A 23,517-nucleotide genomic window follows, 5' to 3' on the forward strand; every position below is an offset into this window, starting at 1 on the left:
GGTTATAAATATTAATTTCCGTTGCATATTTATCATCCCCTAATGTTACTCATATTGATTTTTATATTAAAAAGTATCCCTTAATGGTATGTCAGTTATTAATTATTCAATGTTGAATTGTTAATGAATATCTTAATTATCTTATAACGGAATAGAATTTTTCGTTTGTAGCTACCGACGTTGACGAGCTAACACGGCTGCAGTGTGTTCACAAAATATGATTATTGTGTTACTAATTTCATGTTAAGGACACAATATATACGCTATGAAGAATGAAAGGATTACTTCTCTTTTTCGTAAGTTTATATTTTTCTGTTGTTAAAAGAGGGATACATAACCATATATATGCCAGGTGAATTTAAATCTGCATCATTTTATATATCAAATTAAAGCCCTTGAGTAAAGAAAGGCAAAACTGAAATTCTTTTTGTCATAGCAGTTTCCGTGGCAAAGTTACATCTTTTCAAAGATCGACTTTCATCAAAAAGATTCTGCTCGCAAAATTCCCCCAAAACAGCATTACGGGGGTGCTTCTAGATCTTAGTCTCATGATGATAGCAGTTTTTTTTAACTGCTATCAAAATCCCTCTAAAATTCCATGTGTGAGTGTCTCATCACCATAAAAAATCATATATTTGGGTCAAGTGAAGTATAGAAAACATATTTATGTAGGTTTCCTTGACCGACCTGTTCTTGAAAAAATTGAAATTTCTATGTAAATATGTATTGTGTTTGGTCCCCGGTCTAGGCGAATTTCGCCGACTAGCAAATGTGTTAACTAAGGTTTGCCTGGCATACCTAAACCATATTCATAATTCGTTTGGCTTGTGAACGTTCATGATAATTGAGTTCATCTATGCCGCGCCTGAACTAATTCGCGCTTTGTTACGAAACTTAACCCCGGTCCTCTTTCAAAAGTACAGTCTTATAAGCTCTTATAGCGACGGAACATCTTCCATTGCAGCACAAGAACTCTGGAATGAGCTACTATTCCACATAACATTTCATCATTTCATGCATTTTCCTATTTCTAACGCTAATTTGAAAGCTTATCTATTTAAAACTGCTGTCGACCCCAAAGTCGGTTTTTCCATGTAATTTAGTTTTTTTCGATATCATATTTATATACTTTGTAATGTTTTCTCTGAATACAAATTAAGTAAAGAAACTCCAGATTTGTAAACCTGAACTATTTATTTTGATGGATTTGATCTTCATATCTAGCGGTATTACACACGATTGGTTCTAGAGACGGTTTTCATATTTGTTATGCTTTTATTTTGTGCAGATTTGCGTGTGTGAATACAGGGGCGTATACAGAACTCCATAAACCAGAGGGTGCAAAACTATATTTGGCCGCGAAGCAGGCGGGTGTTTGAGGGGGATGTGCCCCAGAGATGTCGGAAAATTTTCAAATACGAAAGCCTTATTGCACCCTTTTTACATTATTATTGCTTTCAACAAAGAGTGTACGGGTGTCCTAAACTGCTCCTTTTTCTACATGATGCAGTCATGTCTACAGTAGAATTCACCACGACCTTTGCAGGACTTAAACCCCATTAAAAGCTATTAAACCAAGATAACACTCATTGAAAACAGCTCAACTATGTTAAATCAAATCTTCTCTGGTTAAATCCACACACACATGTGTCTGTTTTACCTGTGCATTGAGCAATGAGCTGGTATTATAGTTTCAGTTGGGTGAACGAGTATAAAACAAACGCAAGGTAACAATTACTATGTGGCCTTTGTTCACGAAATGAGACAATACTGTGCATATTGTTAACCACATTCTTGAAAATGAGAAACATAATGGCTGTGGGCCGTAACACGGTTTGGAAATAATTTCTTCATATTTTTGGTGTTATCTGTCGTTTACATATCCTTCCTAAAACACCAAAGTGCGAATATTTCCAAACACCTAAATTAGCTAAAAATTTAGGACATGTTACAAAATTATATTTTCTAGAATTTCAGAAGAGTACTTTAAATATTGGCCGGTTATTTTTCACACAGTGACGTTAACTAGGCACTGTACTATTACCTATAACATTACACTAAAACACCAAAGTGCGAATATTTCCAAACATCTAAATTAGCTAAAAATTTAGGACATGTTACAAACCTATATTTTCTAGAATTATAGAAGAGTACTTTTAATATTGGCCGGTTATTTTTCACACAGCGACGTTAACTAGGCAATTACCCATACTTCTAACATACACTATTTGTAGAGGTTACGCGTCAATGGTAAGAGCACTGTGTATTGTGTATAGGAAAACGGACAGTAACTGCAGTATGATCAGCCAACTAAAACTTGCCCCCCCCCTCAGTTTGGACATTCCGCAAATACCCACCCACACACCACCTCCAGTCAACATACAGATATGATATTGATAAGCTTACACCTTGGCTTTGTATACAGATACTTGTACAGCAAGCCAGTTTACCATGCTTGCTACGTTGAATGATAAGCTCAACATGATCAATATGTATATAGAAATGTAATGATCATGATGTTTTTATGTTTAAAAACTATATTCTTATTTCTGACGGGAAACCGTAAGAGTATCTGTCGGCACTCCGACAGAATTCATTCTGTCGGAAACACGTTATTATTCTGAGAGGTCAACATCTGAAAAAATAACATCTGACGATATTCCGTCAGAACTCGCTGACGAAACGCCGAGTTCGTCATTTTCAAAACATTTACTTTCAACGAAAAAAATATTTACTAACCCATTTTAAATCATAAATAACTAAATAAATACTTCGTTTACGATAAAATACTTCAGTAATTACCGTAACATGATCGAAAAGGCTTCAACGAAACCCTCAAAGTGAGGTCACTTTTACCTCAAAATGGGCCCTTTTTGGTCAGCTGGCTGGCCACCATCGTGCTTCAGAAACCTTCCCAGCATGCTTCACAAGCTACAACCTCATTTGGAAATTTTTTTTTTCTCTCGAATTACGGAACAACAAATAAATTAAAGGAATGAATCCCGAAGCCCAGAATCCCAAGAGACCTTTTTTGTATGAGAGGACATTTCACCAAATGTTGTTTCATATGTTTCGTATCAGTAATTGTTTTGTATGTTCGTACGAGAGTACACTGTGCTCGTTTTCACTAAAAATCGATGACGGTCTTTCATATTTTTGATATCAGTAATATTCTTGCCAAATTTCGTATGTGGAGAGAACTGTTATGTTGGACAAGACGTCGTTGGGGACAAAAAGGTACGTTGGAGATTGGCTCCAGAGAATGCGTGTGACTGTACCTCTCTGAACATCGGAGGATTCATAGGTAATGAATTTGCAGCTAACGATGATGCTGAGACAATTAAACGGATTGAACGTCTGGTTTGTGACATGTCTGGTGAGTTGTTGCAATATATTGAATTAAATTTTCTCTGTGGAATTGATTTGTTACTTTCTGATTTTGTTATTTTCTGACAATGAAACTGACAATAGGCTCCTTCTAGTGGGCAAAAGCTGACAGGCCTCGGTTGAAACAAGTTTGTTTGCCATTCAGACATACCAATATCTTAGAAAAACTGTTGCTATGACCTCCGAGAATCTCTACAATTATGTTGATGTTGATCCGTGTCGTATTGTAGCTAATCTTAGATCAGGAGGTATGGGGCCTGCCTTTTCTCTATAGCAAGCCCTAATTGACTACTAATACCTGTACATCAGCACGTAAGGAATGGCACTACACATCCATGTTTTTGACAGGAAGCAGGTGATTTACACAGCGAATTTGCAAATTCGCTGTGTTCTGTCTTTTGCCAATTCTTTCTGGCAACTCGTGACATTTTGCGTGACTTGCCACGTTTCGTCCTAGCTCTGTTATGCTTTGACCGATTTTGATATAAAATTGGATGGTTTGAACCCAATACTACAAATTAATTGGTCGAGCTATGAGTTTAAAATAAAACTCATAGCGAGACCAATTAATTTGTAGTATTGGGTGAAAAAACCATCAAATTTTATCATTATTATGTTTTCAGAATCTTACATTTTTTTTGAGTCAAAATCAAGTACCGTACAGTGAAAACAAATCTGAAAAAAAAAAAAATGAAAAAAATACGACGCTTCGTAGCTCTTCGTAACTTCCTAAGTCTAAGATTAGAAATCGATCGTAACTTTCAATGCATTGTCATTGTAACATAGTCATACATTTTATAAAGTACCGGTAAAATTAATGATCGATAGGTCTGCCTACTGAATTTACAAGGTCCCTTCGTAAAGTTACCACTATGGTATTCACAGAGTAAAATGGACCCCAGATATAAAACAAACTAAAGTGCAGGCTTCAACATGTTCAATTTCACGCAAAACGGTTCCTCAATAATAATTTGGACCAACCATATCACATGACATGTCCATCTCATGCATATTATAGCATGATCATCATGTTGTTTTTAAGCTTACAATTATCTTCCATTTCGATCCAAAACCCTAACGTGTTTGTGCTAATCTCACACCCTGTCATGCCTGTCGAGTCTTCTAGTAGTCATCGTAGTTCCAAAAAACCATTTGACATGTAGAAATCCTCAGGTTTTGTCAGGAAATTGGATAATTTTGGTTCATTTTCTAACCCGAAAAACGCCGAGGGTGCCGAATTCGGAAGCTGTTCACATTGAGATTTGGGGGCGGTTTCACAACTTACTTTCTATATTGTCACCAAAATTTTCCCCAAACCACTCTTGTTTATCTTTATAAACAAGTAGAAAATGCATTTTCGTGCCTGGAATCCTTGGACAATTCTCTGTCGCTAAGAGAGCCGTCGCCGCCGCACTGGCTGGCTGACAGCTGAATTTTGTTATTTTCATTTTCAATTCCTTAATTTGCACACGGTACCAAGCATACGAGTGGTCCTTAAGCTAAACGTACACTGGCGGTAAATTTAAAATTTAAAATTTCACGCTAAATATTTGGGTATGAGCATATGAAAAACAGCCCCGGTTTTGAATAAATAGCGTCCAAGTGTGTGAAAAAATCGGGCTCTTCAGCTCTGTACAAAGTATAGGGACTAAGATTCTGAAAACATAATAATGACCATACTTGGTCACAAACCCCACTGACCATGTCCCCACATGTAACATGACATTGAACTCCATTTGACCTTTGACCTGCTCACAATGGCTAAAATACAAATAACATGTGATGGACGTGACATGCTTAGGTCATATGACTTGACTTTGGTCGGTGTCTATAGGGTGTTCACAGATAAGGGGTCAAAGGTCATTAAGAGGGTCATTTCCGGTCTGAAAGCTAAAAATATTCAAAAAATCACTGTTTTGACAAATTACATAGCAGAGTGTTGTCATTAGCACACATGCATTGCTACCAACCAGGGTCTTTGGGGTGTCTACAGTTTTGGGGTCAAAGGTCATTAAGGGGTCGCTTCTGGTCAAAAACCAAAAATCATCAAATTTTTTTATCTCAAAACGTAGAGTGACATAAACTTCATATATGCATTAGTGTTACCCAATGTATGCACGGTATTTTTATTTTTTTGGTCAAAGGTCACTTAGACGTCGTTTTAAGCTAAATAACTTCAAGAATTTTTATCTCCATAACTAAGCATAGTAGTTTTTTTAATTTAAACTGTAACAATGCATTTTCTCGGTGTATATGATGTTTTTTTTATATTGGGGTCAAAGGTCATTAAGGAGGTCAAAACGTCAAATTTGCCAAAAAATGTTTTAAATTGGCCCAATCGAGCTCAAATTCAACAGGAACGATTATTACGACATTCTAAACATGTTAAAAATATTTATGACCCCAAAGGTCAATGTTTACTTTGGGTCAAAAGGTCAAAATATGATTGCCAGATGGCTATTCGCTGTGTACCCAGATTCTATTGACTCTAGTTAATAATGTCTCCAATATCTTTTCTAGATATTACTTCGTGTATCGGTGATGGTAACCGATGTGCAAATAATGGAACATGTGAAGAAAGTTTTGGCTACTTCACATGCGTATGTCAAGATGGATATAAAGGACATAAATGCGAGATTGGTAAGTTGTCAAAACACATATACCTGCAATTTCGTAGGATAATTGGACCATTAGATTTAGGAGCACCGATCGGGCCGCTATTCTAGGTGACATGTTTGGATGTGGCTTTGAGGGACACAAATAGTTCCATCATGTTATGTGGACTGGTTATGATGGAAATAATTGAATATAATTGGACTTGAAAGTCGCATGTCTTCATATTCTCGCTGTTGTCTGGTGTTACACACGTAACCGTTGTTTGTCCTATTATAAACTCTGAATCGGAGAGTGGATAACCAATAATTATTAGTAGCAGTAGGATTGTCGTATGCAAACATGGCAGTGTCTTTGCCTGAGTTAGTTTCTATTTCTTGGTCTGCTGGACATAAAGCCATCAGTGGTGCCTCTTGGTCTACGATTAGAAGAACAATTTGATATAATCGCAATTCAATTTAGAATGTTTGGAAATTTAAATATATATTTCAATTCGGTTTTAAAGTGCCAAAAAAGTAGCTTTGCTCCAAAGCCGACCTATTTTCCACCCAATAGAAGAAAAACTGAAAAACCATGCCATATCCCTCTGACCACACACTAGTAAAGGCGCGTCGGTTAGTGGACTTTCGCGGTTAGTGGGGTGGGGTCATCAGTGGTCTTTCCTGCAGTGTGGCCCTGTTGTGGTGTTGGTGAGCCACTGGCTCGCTTCGCTCGCGTGCCTTGCCTTCGGCAAGGGGATAGTGCAGTGGTCTGTTACTTCTGAGCACAGATGTGTTGGTGACTAAATGTAGTTTTGCCTTAGCATGCTTAGTACTGGTAGTGATATCATGTTTTACTATACATTTTCTTCACTTGCTTATTTTACTCGTGGATCACTGGATCTTCTTAAAGGGTACACCGAGGGCTCTGGCCAAGAGCTACAAAAAAGCACTGTTTTACGGACGGACGGACTTTTCAAAAAGGCTGGGTCGGTCGGGATTTTTAATTTCTTTTCTTTCTGGAAGCTAAAGTGATGATCATCCTAAAATATCATCAAAATCGTATCAACGTATAAAAATATTAACATATTTATTTCATACTTTAATATTAGATCATGAGAAACCGGTCATCGATGACATGCCGGCCAACATAATACAAGACACAGACCCAGGAATGGCAACAGCTATCGTGTCATGGACATCACCTACAGGGAGTGACAACTCTGGCTCCCAAACTCTGACATCAAGTCATACCCCTGATTCGTCATTCCCGATTGGTGTGACGAGAGTGACGTATAACTCAACTGATGATGCAGCAAATACAGTGACTTCGTCATTCACTGTGACGATAAAAGGTACTCTGATACATGTTCTTTTAAATGTTTAGATCTTATCTAATATTTATTAACCAGTTTCTGAGTGGACATTAATTAAATATCAGGTCCATGGAAATGTTGGTTATGGCATTGACACAGATTCCAAACAACCAATAGTCGGTACCAACCCCTTAAAATCGTAGACCAAAATATACTTTCGTATAGTAATTTGTATATTTTCCATTTTTTCTGTTTTAAGCTGACTGAGAAGATTTTGTTGTGTGTTCACAAAGTGATTTAGCCACAGCACTTGTCTTTTAAAATTACGCAATTTGTACGTTTATAATGACTTGTTTAAATATATTCATCCTTGTTAGATCATGAGAAACCGGTCATCGATAATGTGCCGGAAAATATAATACAAGACACTGATCCAGGAATGGCAACAGCTATCGTGACATGGACATCACCTACAGGGAGTGACAACTCTGGCTCCCAAACTCTGACATCAAGTCATACTCCTGATTCGTCATTCCCGATTGGTGTGACGACAGTGACGTATAACTCAACTGATGATGCAGGGAATACAGTGACTTCGTCATTCACTGTGACGATACAAGGTACTCTGATACATCTTCTGTTAAATGTTAGATCGTATCTAATATTTTTTAACCAGTTTCTGAGTGGACATTAATTAAACTTGATATCAGGTCCATGGAAATGTTGTTTATTGCATAGACTCAGATTCCAGTCATCCAAAAGTAGGTATCAACCCCTTTTAATTGAGGTGCTATGGTTTCTGCCTTATTTTAAGTTTTAGACCTTCAGGGTTAAGACTAATGCTACGGTTAAGTAGGCGGAGGGATTACATCTTAGACCAACTCCGCTGTTTTAGAATGATAACTAGATTTTACGTGTTATTCGCATGTTAGACCGTGAGAAACCAGTCATCGGTAATGTAACGGCAAATATAATACAAGACACAAGCCCAGGATTGGCAACAGCTATCGTGACATGGACATCACCTACAGGAGGTGACAACTCAGGCTCCCAAACTATGACATCAAGTCATACTCCTGGCTCGATATTCCCGATTGGTGTAACGACAGTGACGTATAAATCAACTGATGACGCAGGAAATACAGCGACTTCGTCATTCACTGTGACGATAAAAGGTACATGTTCTGTAAAATGTTTAGATGTTACCTATTATTTATTATCCAGTTTCTAAGTAGACATCAAGCATTACATTAATTATATACCAGGTCCATAGAAACGTTATTTATTGCATTGACTCAGATTCCAGTCGCCCAAAAGTCGGTATCAACCCCTTATGATCTCCATCTGCTAATGACCATCGCCACTATTTGGAATGATAATTAGATTTTACGTGTTTTTCGCATGTTCGATTGCAAGATACTGGTAATGCTCATCGGTAATGTTCCGGCAAATATAATACAGGACGCTGATACTTGATGTGATTTGGACATCACTAACAGCGAGTGACAATTCTGGCTCTCAAACTCTGACATCAAGTCATACTCCTGGTTCGTTATTCCCAATTTGTGTGACGATAGTGACCTGTAACTGAGGATATAGGGAATGCTGTGCATCAGTTCTGTTCAGTTCAGTTCAGTATTATTTCATCACAGCACACATTGGTGCAAGTAAACATTTTTGTAAGAAATTAGTATCAATTTTGCGTCCAAACTTGATTTAGCCGAGACACGCGCAAAGTGAGTGACTCGAGCAATTTTAAATTGCATCTTTGGTTAGGGCGGAGTTAACGTTCTTGAAAATTTTGGAAACAAATCCAATATTGGAGCTTATTTTTTCCTGTACGGTATATCCAAAAAGAATATAGAGCGAGTCAGTCACCTGATGAAATCTGGAGGATCCAGAAGCAACGCAGCAAGCAAGTTTGCAAAAATTAAGCTATGATTCAAACGGTTGGATCACTGAGAACATTCACTCATTCACAGCGATTTAGTCACAGCACTGGCCTTTTACATTTATAAAGCAGACATTTGGTTATTATGCAATTTACACATTAAATTACGCAATTATAATTAAAGACAGAGATAAAAAGAATTTATCGCGCCTGATGTTACTGTCAATTACGATCCTTGATTGGTGTACACAGTTTAATCAGCGCGTAAAAGGAAGACCGATCTATCGGGTGCTGATCGGAGAAAAGGAATAGCAGCAAATGGCGAAAAATTACGTACGTTTACAAGGCAAAAAGCAGCTTTTCTAGGCATTGTTGACATAGTGCCTTCGCCAAAGAAAGTTTCCTACTATAAAGACCTAACGTTTGAGATGATTTGCATGTCGAAAGGTGCAAAATTAACAATAAGGCGCCCGGTTATAAATCTGCGTTCAGCAAGTCATCATCACGACACTTGTAAACAAACCGTGCTCGAATTTGATTGACAGATGACGTCAGACGCGATAAATTCTTTTTATCTCTGTCTTTAATTATAGTACGTTTATAATGATTTGTTTATTATTTCATCCTTGTTAGATCATGAGAAACCGATCATCGATAATGTACCGGCAAACATAATACAAGACACAAACCCAGGAATGGCAACAGCTATCGTGACATGGACATCACCTACAGGAATTGACAACTCTGACTCTCAAACTCTGACATCAAGTCATATTCCTGGTTCGTCATTCCCGATTGGTGTGACGATAGTGACCTATAATTCGACTGATGAGGCGGGAAATGAGGCGACATTTTCATTCATTGTGACAATTCAAGGTAATAAAGACCTATGTGTTTATACACAATGTTGATAGCACTGGTCCCAGGGGCGTAGCCAGGGGGAGTCGGAGGGGGACCTCCCCCACAGATATTTTTAAGGGATAAAATGGGGACGGCAAAGAGTAAAGTGTCCTTAAAATGACTAAAAATGGGACAAAAAAAGAAAAGCTGGCTTTGCCCCCTCACACTAAGATCATGGCTACGCTACTGACTGGTCCTTTACATTGAAATTAGGTAAATTATATTGAAACCGGTGCGAGATGGGGTCTAAGCTTACGGGTTGGAGTTTAATGATCCCTGCTTGGGGTTTAATGGTACAGGAGTTGGAGTTTACAGGTATCAAGCATATCTGTGGTTTAAAGGTATGTGTACGACGTAAGTGTACATGTTGGGGTTTAAGGGTACGGTTTTGGGTTTAAGGGTATGTCCCAGCTAACACACTTCGTTTTCACGACGTTCGCTGACGTTGGACTTAGGTTGTCATTTACGTTGTAAACGTTGATATAACGTCATTATGACGTTGTAATGACGTTGTTTCGACGTTGATTCAATGTTTGATTAGACCTGGTGATATCGTTTGAATAATACGTTCAGAAAACGTTACACAAATACGTAAGTTTGGACGTTGACACCAAGGAAATGGTTGTTCAACAAAATTTCTCCATCGTGTCGTCTGACGATCGACTTTAGGCGTGAAACTCAGAGTAACGACTTCTATTCTTGAAGTTCTAAACTTTTTTTACGCTCTCCTTTTTGGGATTGAGCATCATTGTTGCCGGATGTTAACATAATGTCATAATCACGTTGTCTCGACGTATAAAGCACGTGGTTTAAAAGTCATGAACTGACCCAGATACAACGTCATCTACGGACGTCGTTAGTACGCAAATTTATGACGTTGTCTCGACGTATAAAGCACGTTATTACAACGCCGTATAAATGTCATGGTCTTACCCCGATACAACGTAATCTACGAACGTCGTAATTATGTTAATTTGTGAACTCGTATTCGTGTTATTTTCGGACGTTGATATAACGTCATAGTGACGTTGTTTAACGTCACAGTGACGTTGTTTCGACGTTCACTACTTGACGTCGAAACAACGTCATAATGATGTTACGTTCAGAAATAACGTTGTCACAACACGAATACGAGTTCACAGATTTACGTACTTACAACGTCCATATATTACGTTTATACGACTTTATGTAACTTTTATACGACGTTGTAACAACGAAAAGTTGTTAGCTGGGGTAATGTGGTTTAAGGGTACGGGCTTAGGTTTGGGTTTAAAGTTTAGGGATGGAGTTTAAAGGGAAGGGTTGGGATTTAAGGGTATAGGATTGGGGTTTAATGGTACGGGTTGTGTTTTAAGGGTATGGGTTGTGTTTAAGGGCAGCTGTTTGGGATTAGGAGTACAAAGTTGGGGTTTGGGGTTTAAGGGTTCGTGATGGGCTTGAAGTTTACGGGCTGTGTTTTAAGGGTTTTGGTTTTGGTTTGTAGGGTGCGGGTTGCGATGTAAGGGGTACATGCTGAGATTTAAAACTACAGGATGGAGCTTAAGGATATCTGTAGCCCCCATTTCATTTAAAAAGAGGTTGTCGTGGTTGTTATTGTTGTTGTTGCTTTTCTATTTTCTATTTACTTATAAGATGATGAAATTATTTCCGATTAATTCCTGTATCCTATAAACAGCGTCATGGAGTTTCTGGGGTTCCTGGAGCTCTTGCAGCAGAACATGTGGCGGTGGGATAATGTATCGGAACAGGACATGTGGTGGGAGTGATTCATGTCCCGGATCTGGTAGTGATTCACAGAGCTGTAGCACTCAATGGTGTTGTACGTTTTCAGTTTCTAGATTTTTAAAAAGGTTAAATCATGTTTTTTTAAATACTGTTTCTTGACTTAATGTTTTTGCCCACAAAAATGTTTTAAAACGTTGCAAATCAAATTATCTTTAGTGTTTTGTAAAGTTGAACATTCGCAAAATTTATATTGTGACGGTGGAGGACACTGATCATGTCATATTTCGACAAATGTGTGTTGTTGTTGTCATTGTCATTGTTGTTAATGTTGTTGCTGTTGGTGTTTTGTATTTACTTTATATCTCGGTCGGAGGGGAACATCACCTAGTGGTGCTTGCGCTCACATTTTCAGACAAATAAAGCTGACACAAAAGAGAAATTTTATGGGTTATATGTGACGTGTCATGTCGAAAGGAGACACTTTTGGGCAGGATCGTAAATGGAGAAATAGCCAAAAATCTGCCCTGGGGAGATTTTTCACAATTTGGGTTTGTTGCGAATTTGTGATGTTATTAATGTTTAAAATATTGTCTGATAGTTTCAGACCGGAATAAAAACTGGCATCTTGTATTTTTTGAGACATTTTTCTAGGTAATTCCTACTCTCAACATTGTCAATAATATTGTTAAAGGCCGATATCTCAATTTCTAATTTTATAATACCATAACTTACGAACTCAATATCTTCGCTTAGGAATGTCCGATTTCACTATCTACCTCAAAATTGATAACCTGCCCAAAAGTGTCTCATTTTGACATGACACGTCACATATGAAGGAGATCCCAAAGCTTGATACAAGGGGTGTCATTTCCTCACCATATCCATGACTTTTTTATGATTTTGAAAACGCCCAAAACTTGATATGTTAAGTCAAGAACCGCAGAACCTATGGAAATATAAATGCGATTATTGGATCTATAAGATCAATGTATTAATATTAAGAAGTACACTGCAGTATACGACTCCTGTCATGCCACTCGGCTTGGAGATTAATAGGTGAAAGCGAAACAGTTACATCCCAGCAAACATAAAAAACGTTTTCGACATCATTCGCAAAAAGGTTATAACAGGTTGTTAGAAAACGTTTAATTGTCGGGTTATATAAAGGGTATATAAAGCGTTTTCGTAACATTAAACCATTGTTTGATAACCTACTACAAATATTTTAACATAATGTTATTAAAGTGTTGACAAAATATTTGGCAAAAATGTTTGCCAAAAATATTGTGAAAACATTACAAAAATATTCTTGCAGTGTGTTTTCATACAAAACGTTTCCATGACCTTTATGTAATCCGACATTTAATGTTATTGAAGCGTTTTTACCGTAGCCAAAACCCATATTATAACCTGTTTAAAACGTTTTTGTGCTTGCTGGGATGTGATCGTTGGCAATGTCCAATGATATAGAGTTTTGGGTCGCCTTTTAAATTACAATAGTTATGCCACAGGTCTATATATTTTTGTTCTTGGAACTTTTTATTCAAGAAATATAAGAGTGAAGCGATATAGGGCAGCTATTGCAGATAGAGCCTTTTTACACTAAACTCTCGATTTATTCATTAGACTTGCCCCTTGGGCTAGCAGATGGACGAATTGAGGACAACCAGATGACCGCATCTAGCTTTTGGACTGGTAGTAATCCTTGGAAAGGCCGACTTCACAATACTTACTGGTGGGCTTCTTCATCACAGCAGACCAGTTGGCTTCAGGTTGATTTTCTTACGAGTGTTCTTATCAAAGGGATTCAAACACAGGGTACTGGCCATGATACGATACATCAATGGGTTACTCGTCTCACAGTATCTACGGGTAGTGATGTAAATACATTAAAATCAATTGAGGAAGCTGATGGGGTTACCAAAGTAAGTTTTCTCTTATACTGGATAATCTGGACCGGGAATCTGGATTAGTGTTATCGATACTGAGCATAGGCGTAGATCCGAGGGGGGGGGTGGTAGGCCTCTTATTTGGCCATTTACCCCCCCCAGCCCAATTTATTCCCCTTTTGCACAATATTTCATCAGTTTAGCTTCACAATGGCAAAATTTTTCACGCGCTTCGCGCGCATTTGTACCATAAACTTATTCTGTCTCCAAAAGGTGCCGCATTCGCTACTTTTCATTTTTTTTCTAACCCCATCTCCCCAATGTCCCAATGTCAAAAAGAAAACTACACCACTGATACTGTGCTGTGTTAGCTTATCATGTTCATATGTTCATATGACAGAGTCCAATACCAGTTTACATGCTGCTAATAGGACGCATGATAATCTCTATTGTCGCTTCCAGGAAGGCACAATGGTACACGCATTCACGATCTAGGTACTGGAATGAAATTGCTCAAAAGGATATATATTTGATATTGACGACACACACCGACATCGCCTGGCTAATAATTACTTTGTCAGCAGAGATACTAAAATAAATACCCGGGATCGATACACGTGAATTTGCTATGCACGAGTTTGATATGAGAAGAAAATCTTTGCGTCTTGAGACAGTAGCTTGCGTCTTGAGTCAAAAACTGACAATATTTCTGATTTATATGTGCCGAATTATATAGCGCAGTGTATAGGCCAATCGTGGAAGTAGTCTAAAAGAATATGACCTATGGTGTACTATGTTCGACTGATACACAGCGAGGTCAGTCACCGAGCTAATTGGGGCTATTGTCAGTAGCCTTAGTCAGATGTCCTTCGGCCTATTATGCGACTCAAAACTAGTAAACAGGTCGATACAAAATGGCCAATTTCGGCGGTGGATTCAACCTACCATGGCGATTTCTGCCATGAAGATATCGGGGCGATGACACTGTGCGACAAACAGTTTGTGGAAAAAATGAGAATCAAAATTCTTCAGCAGTCTTTACATGTTTTATGTTTACACAGAGTTTTGCAGCTAATGTGGACACTAATAGCGTTGTAGATATCACATTCCCTGAACTAATCACAGCTCGTATTCTGCGTGTGTATGCTATTGAATGGTACGATCTTCCCTCCATGAGAATGGAAGTTATTGGCCACAGTGGTGAGTAGTATAGAGAAAGTTGGGTCTTGGCTGGTGGACCACCTTGCTCAACATTTAACCCAAATACAACTAGGTCTGTTGAGAATCTGAATCGACCTAGCCGTATTTAACTAAAGTGGTTCAGATAAAAGCAAATCCTATGCAATTTTGGCAAAATCAACTTAAATTACAATATGGTGTGCCACAACTGGATGCGGTGTATCAAAGCAAGGTCACTTACAACATGAAGATCCTACGATAAGAAGTGTATTTTGTTTACATATTTATTTTTAAATTAGACGCATTAAACTAAAATATTCATGGCGTTCTCCACAGCAAATGTTACATGGCTTTAACTTTCTAAGTCTTTTTTTTTTGTAGAACGGAAGGTTTTATCTATTAGATGTTTGATTTACTTCAACCTCCGAATAGCTTTGGATTTATTGTGGTTGCAAAAATCGAAATGATTGCCTCAGTGTCGGAGGAACTACCCTTGCCCCCCCCCAATATGATGACCCACGGTTTTATCTATTAGATGTTTGATTTACTTCAACCTCCGAATAGCTTTGGATTTATTGTGGTTGCAAAAATCGAAATGATTGCCTCAGTGTCGGAGGAACTACCCTTGCCCCCCCCCAATATGATGACCCACGTTACGCCACTGGGTTACATGTAGAAAATGAACCGTGTTTGGCTATGTAACAACAAAAAATGTCATGTTTTTAGATATTATTTATTCATATTTCTTGTACGTGTCTATTAAGTTTCAACCTCTTAACCAGTCTATAATATCGAATTGATTAATTCGAATTAAACAATTCATTGATGTTAGCACTGGGTAGTAGCCATTACTGCCAGCAGACAGGAAGTCTAGAAAGTTGATGGTGGTCTTCCTGTACTTGGTCTTCCTGTACTTTTGAATGGGACAGCCGTAACCTTGGGCATGTTTTAGATTTTTTTCTAAGTTTGTGAGAGCATAACAAGAACACCAGTGTTAATGTAGAGAACACATGTGTTATTACCTCAGAACACTAGTGTAACGTGTTCTAATCCTTTAAAAACTGGTGTTCAAAATTACTATCTATGAACACGGACACATAAAAGAAATGTAACGGGTTTTTTTTACACATGGCACGTGTTCAAACATTGATTTTCAGAATGTTGGGGTTCAACCTTTATTTATACATTTTCAAAATCTCATTACTCGACAATAAACAAATGTATGGTAGTATAAACAAGATAATGGCGGTGTTCCGAAGAATTCCGATGAAATCCGAGAGTTTTCACTTAAGGCAAGCCCAAGGCTCGAACCCTCGCCGATCGTATCTCCCGGCCGACAGCGCAACGCTTTAACCCCTCGGCCATCTCGCCCTCTTGTGTCTCTCCGATGCTTGTTCATCGCTGTCAACAGATATACGGGCTCCGAGTCGCTCCAAAAGTTGCCCTGAATTTCATTCTTCCCTAAATCCTTCGAAATTTACTCTCACTATCATCTTATTTGTCATAAAAAAGACAGTTTGGTATAGCGTTTCCACGTTACATTGCCATTGTTGTTACTTATATCCCTCCTTCAAAGGAGCACCGTGTATTTCTCGCTGACACGTCGCAGCTCTCCAACGCCTCTATCTGCTCATCCACATCGGTATCATTACTACATGATGCAGTCATGTATACAGTAGAATTCACCACGACCTTTGGAGGACAAACCCCCATTAAAGCTATTAAACCAAGATAACACTCATTGAAAACAGCTCAACTGATTAAATCAGATCTTCTCTGGTTGTACACATGTGTCTGTTTTTATATGTGCGGTATCCCAATGAGCTTCAGTTGGGTAACCGATTATAAAGGAAACGCAAGCAAACAATGGTATGTAGACCTTTGTTCACGAAATGAGACAATGGTCTGCTTTTTGTCAATCAGCATTCTTGAAAATGAGCAACATGATGATTGTTGACTTAACACGGTTTGGAAATAATTTCTTCATATTTTTTGGTGTTATCTGTCGTTTACATATCCTTCCTAAAACACAAAAGTGCGACTATTTCCAAACACCTAACTTAGCTAAAAATTTAGGACATGTTACAAAACTATATTTTCTAGAATTTCATAGAATACTTTAAATGTAGCTTGTACCGTTTTTGTGTGGCATCCTTCAGAACTGAGCGGTCCGTTACCAATATTAGCTAATATTTTCGGTCAAATCTCCATTCAATTAACACGGGGAGTTGGCTAGCAATGAGCTAGCTATGCCTTGCACTCACTCATATTTTACGAAAGTGCGACTATTTCTGAACATCTAACCTAGCTGTAATTTTAGGTCATGTTAGAGAAATATATTTGCTAGAAGTTTGGAGAATACTTTAAATATTGGCCGGTTATTTTTCACACAGTGATGTTAACTAGGCAAATTCATATACTTCTATACATACACTATTTGTAAAGGTCGCTCGTCAATGGTGAGAGCACTGTGTATTGTGTATAGGAAAACGGACAGTAACTGCAGTATGACATGCTTTCCATTTTTAAACACCAGTATTCAATATAATCATTCAGAACACTTGTGACACGTCTGATCAATACTGTGTGTTCTACATTATACTAAAAGAACACTAATGTGCCAGGCTTATCATATTTTCAAAAACACTAGTGTTCTCTAAAGAGACACCTCGGACGCGTCTGAGAAGCGTCATGTGTTTGGGAAAATTTGCAGTGTAGACTATGTCAAGAAAAGGACATTTAGTTTGTTAACATTAACTTAAATTGAACAAATTTTAATCTTTCTTCAGAGCAGCCAGCGCACATAAACGATGAAAAAAACACAACCCCAAAACACTGCATCTGGGCCGGATTCGAACCGGCGACCTTCGTAATACTAGCACAACGCTCTGGCCAAGTAAGCCACAGAGGCACGCGGAACCGTGATGCACTGGGTTTTTTTCAACGTTTATTCGCTGGCGTAGTGCACGTTACAATATGACCGTTGCTAGGTCAACTGGCTCACGCTTTCTTTGTTACGAACCCCTGATCGAAATGATCGCAACACAAAGCCTATGGCATATCATAATTCGGAACAGGTGTATGAGCCAAGGCTTGAACCAGTAACCAATGGTTACTAACGTGCACTACGTCAGCGAATATGCGCTGGCTGCTCTGGGGAAAAATTAAAATTTGTTCATCTTATCAACCCAGAGAACTAAGTATAAGAACTTTCATTAACTTAAATTATTTTCAAAATCTACATGTAACCTTTTTGGCACACCCGGTATATCATTATTGTTCTTTGACAATATTTCATTATTTTTTTAGGGTCTTACTTTATGAAATAATCAATAAACTTGCACCACCTGCGCTCATACTTGACCAATTGTTTCATAGCCAAAGATAGACAAAAATGTTCGCAGCTCCAAAATAACCCCTTTTACCGGTCAGCACCTAAAGACCCACCATCTTAAAATTCCGAGGAGCATTTATGATGTGCCCCCCGGGCTCGTGACTTTTTAGATGATGTTACGCTCATGAATCTAATATTGGTCCGATGCATCTAGCTTTTATATCATATTTTGTTTCCACATAAAGTTGAATAATTTATCGTGTTCATTTAGGTAAAGACGGAAATATGAGTAACGCACATAGTAACCACTGAGGTTTAGTTCCTAAACGTTTAATGTTGATAAAGTTTATTTTCAAATCAGTTTTGAATAAAACCATAATGCGTTTTCTTATCAATGCCATTTTATAACAAGCTACTTGTGAAGATAATTGGGAGCTGTTTGGATATTATTGTTACCAAGCCACACGTGCAGACATATCGTTTCATGGAGCGGAAGATGTATGTCAAACTCAGAGTAGTCATTTAGCGAGTATCCATAACCAAGACGAGCAGAAGTTTATTAAAGGTAATTATTATGACTTGGGTGATAACTTGAATATGGTTTTATCATACAACTAAGGGAATTTAACATCAAAGAACACCGCTAACCGGATATATTTTCGTATCTAGTCAGTGAGTGCGTACTTACGTTTTATATAGTCAGTGAGAGCGTATTGCGTAAGCACGATAAGCGTATAAAGCGCCATAAGCGTATAAAGGCGATTTGCGTACAATACCGCACCCGTAATTTTTGTAATGTTTTCTGTTTTGTGAACAATTAAAATGCTTAAAAATGTAATTATTTCAATATTTAGAATGACTTAGTTGAATGATAAAGTCGTTATTAGGTTCAGCGTCGGTATGGTACGGGAAATTATTGTGCGCTCAGTATCATGCTGGGTTCAGCCTTTGGCTTCAGCCAGACACTTCACGATAATTTCCCGTACCATACCTCCGCTTCAACTAATAATAACTAACAATATTCACTGCTTTGCCGATAACATTACATGACGATAACATATAAATTGATTGATTATTTAATAAATTAAATAATCTTTGTCTTTATTTTTGTATTTTGTATACTCAAATAATGATTACATATACAATATGGAGATGTTAATCTATTATTTACATTTTGTTTGATATTAAATCAAATGCAATAATGCATTTCGTGAATGAAATTGTTTTAAGTTATATAAATTTTTACTGGTATTTCTTTATTTTGTAGTCTTTTTAAACACTAAAATAAAGAAATAAGTAAAGATTTATATACCTTAAAACCTTTATAACCTATTTTGTGGTGTTTCCCTGGTCTGAAATCGGTTACATGCCCCCACTTGCTTTTGGGGTATCTATTTGCTTGTTGTAATTAATTAAATTATTTGCTTGTTGTAATTAATTAAATATGATTTTGTAATATGTGAATTAATCAATATTGATTAATTAATAATTAATAATTAATAAGTAAATTAATCAATCAACTAATTAATTACGTAATAAATGAAAACGTAAACGAATAAATAAATAAATAAATAAATAAATAAAGAAAGAAATAAATAAATAAATAAATAAAAAATAAATAAATAAATAAATAAAAAAAAAGATAAAAAAAAAGTTAATTTAATTATTATAAATATATGTATTTGTTTCACAGACCTGTACAACAATGCTGTTAATTACTGGATTGGGTTGACTGATGTATTGAATGAAGACACATTTGTATGGAATGATAATAGCACGGTAAGAGCTACAAAAACAGTTGCATTCATCAATCATATAACCGTTCTTTTCTTACTTTATTTCTCCTTGCCTTTTTAAAGAGATCTCTTGAAAGGAGCAGTCTTTCATAAAGGTGACCACTTTCCTCCATTTCATATCAATTTGTAAGCGCTCTTTTTCAAAAGTCATAGTTCATTGAATTTACATTGATATGATAAAGCAGGCGAAAATAGTAACTTTTTGCACAAGATTTGCAATTTAAAGAGAATTGACCATTGCTCATTCTAGTGACTCTAGTTTATGGACAATATAAGTGTGCTTTTTCATTTAATGACATAAAAATTGAAAAATGTGGTAAGGAACCATGGAGGGAACACTTGAGGTCTCGACACAAAGAGGCCCATTTTTTAGCTAGAAGCTTCACAGCTCCTACATTGATATGCACTCAACCGTGTAGTGTAATCAAAGACTGTGGTGGAGACATTCGCTGCTTGTTGTTCTCTGCTTGGAAGCTCTTGGGGCGAAAATGTGTGCTCAGGTGTATCGAGGTGGAAACTGTGCGCATGATGGCTTATAAGAGAATCGTTTTTGTATAGAAACCTTTCCTTATGGTTTTGCTATATGACTCTGTTGCAGTGGCGTAGCCCATTATGGATGGGTGTGGGTGTGGGGGTGTGTGGGGCGGGGGTTGGGATCAACCTCTGTTCCCCTGTTTAGACAATTTCCTCGAGCTTGTCCTTGGCTGATCAAATCAGAACTTACTGAAAATAATCCCCAACTGACGAAAGTGGGGGTGGGGTATGGTGTTTGGGCTGTACCCGGCCCAACCTTTGCACATGACACTGGAAGAAAGAAGACAATTAAGAAGAATAAAAACACACAACACACACAAAATGACAAATTATTAAAGCTAGCGAACAAATCCAGGCAAACATGTATAAAGGTATCATCATGAAACTAGCTTAATACAGACTTGACATTAAGTATGGAATATATTATATATTTTACTAGTTTGAAAGGGGTCTACACAAACCGTACGGGCTAAATATTAGTTTGTTAGTTTGAGTGTGTCGGGAGATGGTGTCAAATTATTTGTGATAGAAAATGTGTTTTCCATGAGTTTACATGATAGTGTTTATAATGTATTGAATTTGACTAAAATGGCGGATTTGGGGATAAAATTTCTGAATATGTGACCATATGAGCCGTAAATTCCTCCCCCGGTCAATTTTGTTTTATTTCGTGTTTAAAAAATAAACATCATAAACTTAAAAATGGTATATCATTTGACTTCAAAAGATATCCAGAAGCGGGGTTATGGTTTGTTAAACTTTGCTCCTTCAACAAAATTATAGCTTTTTACGTTTTTACATGTGTCTCTTTTTCCACATTGTTGGCAATAAATATCAAACAGTCATAATTGGCGGTCATTTCAAATCATCCCCAAGTCAACGAGGTTTAAGAAAGTTCTCTCATTGTTAATTGTTGGTTATGTATACCTGTACAAAATATACTGCGCCAATAAAGTATCCTTACACTTGGAAAAATAATCACAATTTCCAAACTGTACAATATTGGGGTAAATTAATTTTTTTAATAGATGCGCTATCTAATCCGGCACATTATGACACCACATTGAATCCAACGTGACTTCAAGAAGCAAAGTTACAAGCATTTGATTAGACGAAGGTCCAGTTTAAAAGTGACAAACTGGCCTATTCAAAACTCCACAGACTAGACATCTGGTTTAAGAGTGTTGAATGGCTAATTTATGCACTTGGCTTGAATTTAAAACAAAAGGAACAAAAGAAATCTGAAACAAAAGAACTGATAAATAAAATGAAAGTTATGAAAAGTACAGAGAAGTAAAAACTGAAATAAAAACTGCTTGAAATAACGCTTCATTGAAAAAACTGTGTTGTCTCTTTGTTTCGCTTGTTGGAATCTGTTTGCGCCTTGTATAGGTCAGTTTGTCACTTTTAAAACTGGACCTTCGTCTATTCAATTGCTTGTAACTTTACTTCTTGAGGTCACATTGGATTCAATGTGGTGTCATAATGTGCAGGATGAAAACAAATTTACCCCAATATTGTTCAGTTTTGAAGTTGTGATTAATTTTCCAAATGTAAGGATACTTTATTGGCGCAGTATACAATGCCTGGTAACCCACCAGTTGAACAGGATTTAGCAATATAAGCAAACAAAGACCAGAGCTATTAAAAGTTCTATAGCCATCTAAGGTAGAAGCTTATTATCCACTTCAACAATAGGATTATTGATTAGTTTTTGACTATCGAAATGAGACGGATGTCGGGCCAGCTTAAGTTACCGATGAATATGACCTTCGTACACATTTTACACCGTAACTCAGAATACAATTTAGGTATTTACGGCTCATTTGTGCTGCCGGGTCACATATTATGTAACATTGTTCTGTTATTATCAAATTTATTGGGGTTTGAGGTGATATTTCCTAATTTTCGTCAGCATTTGGGTTTCGTCAGAGCTGAAATGCACTTGTGAACTGGTAGTTTTGAAAATGGTAGGAGCTTAAAAATATGGTTCTTAAAAGTGGTACGTACTCAGTATGATAAACTTACAATACAAAAACAAGTGCGTGGATTTCTGGTTGTCCAATGAACACACACTCTTTCTTTGTATACAGTAGGTTTATGCAACATGTGACCCCAGGGGGCTATTCAAACTTTCTGAGTATGTGCCACTTTTAAATCCTAGTGTATTTCAGTTATGACAACCACTTATTGGTGTTTAAGTTAAGGAAATTCCACCTCAAACCCCAATAAATGTGATGATAACAATTTTGTCCCTCATAAAGCTCAAATTTAAACTCCTTAAATCTGCCATTTTATGCAAATTCATTACATTATGAACACCATAGTGTAAACTCATTGAAAGCATATTTCTATATCAAACATATTTGACACCATCTCCCGGCACACCACAATTCACATGTTGCCCGTACAGTTTATGCAGACCCCTTTCAGACGAATCCTTGGTATAATATTCCATACTTAATGTCAAGTCTGTAAATGGTTTTTACATTTTTGAAAGGTTGACTACAAGAACTGGGGACCAGGCCAGCCTGACGGGGAAGAACAGGATTGTGTCATGGCTCATCAGAATTCTGGCGGTCTTTGGCATGACGTTGAATGCGATTATTCTGACCAATTCGGAAACATGGCATACGTCTGCAAGAAGGATGCCGTACAAAATACCATCGTTTAATACTTGATGTCCGTCTGGATGTTAGAGAGTTTACACAAGCAAATCAGATAACATGCAGCATATGAAAAAACATTTCATTTCATTTCATTTCATTTCAAAATACAATTCATTTGCAATTGATTCGTATGAGTTGAAAACATGTTAGTGTTACTGATTTAAAATGAATTTTGGGGAAAAAGTAATATTTGGTTCCATAAATATCGAATTATAATTGTTTCATTTTCGAGGGAGCAATATCATTATTACATTTATATACATTATCAACATAAATTTAAAAACAATCTTTGGATGACAGGAAGCC

At 37.2% G+C, this 23,517-nt stretch overlaps 1 protein-coding gene across 1 annotated transcript; it reads left to right on the plus strand.

Moving 5' to 3' along the window:
- Nucleotides 1–3,562: 3,562 nt before the first annotated feature.
- On the plus strand, nt 3,563–23,295 carry LOC140139703 (uncharacterized). Its single transcript, XM_072161405.1, has 12 exons — nt 3,563–3,635; nt 5,908–6,027; nt 7,091–7,333; nt 7,672–7,914; nt 8,227–8,469; nt 9,819–10,061; nt 11,761–11,904; nt 13,437–13,735; nt 14,761–14,899; nt 18,625–18,777; nt 19,906–19,991; nt 23,043–23,295. Exons 1-12 carry the CDS (start codon nt 3,563–3,565, stop codon nt 23,214–23,216), a joined length of 2,160 nt encoding a protein of 719 aa, XP_072017506.1. The 3' UTR covers nt 23,217–23,295.
- Nucleotides 23,296–23,517: the final 222 nt, after the last annotated feature.

The sequence above is a fragment of the Amphiura filiformis genome, chromosome 18, assembly GCF_039555335.1.
Source record: "Amphiura filiformis chromosome 18, Afil_fr2py, whole genome shotgun sequence".
NCBI classification, from domain to species: Eukaryota; Metazoa; Echinodermata; class Ophiuroidea; order Amphilepidida; family Amphiuridae; genus Amphiura; species Amphiura filiformis.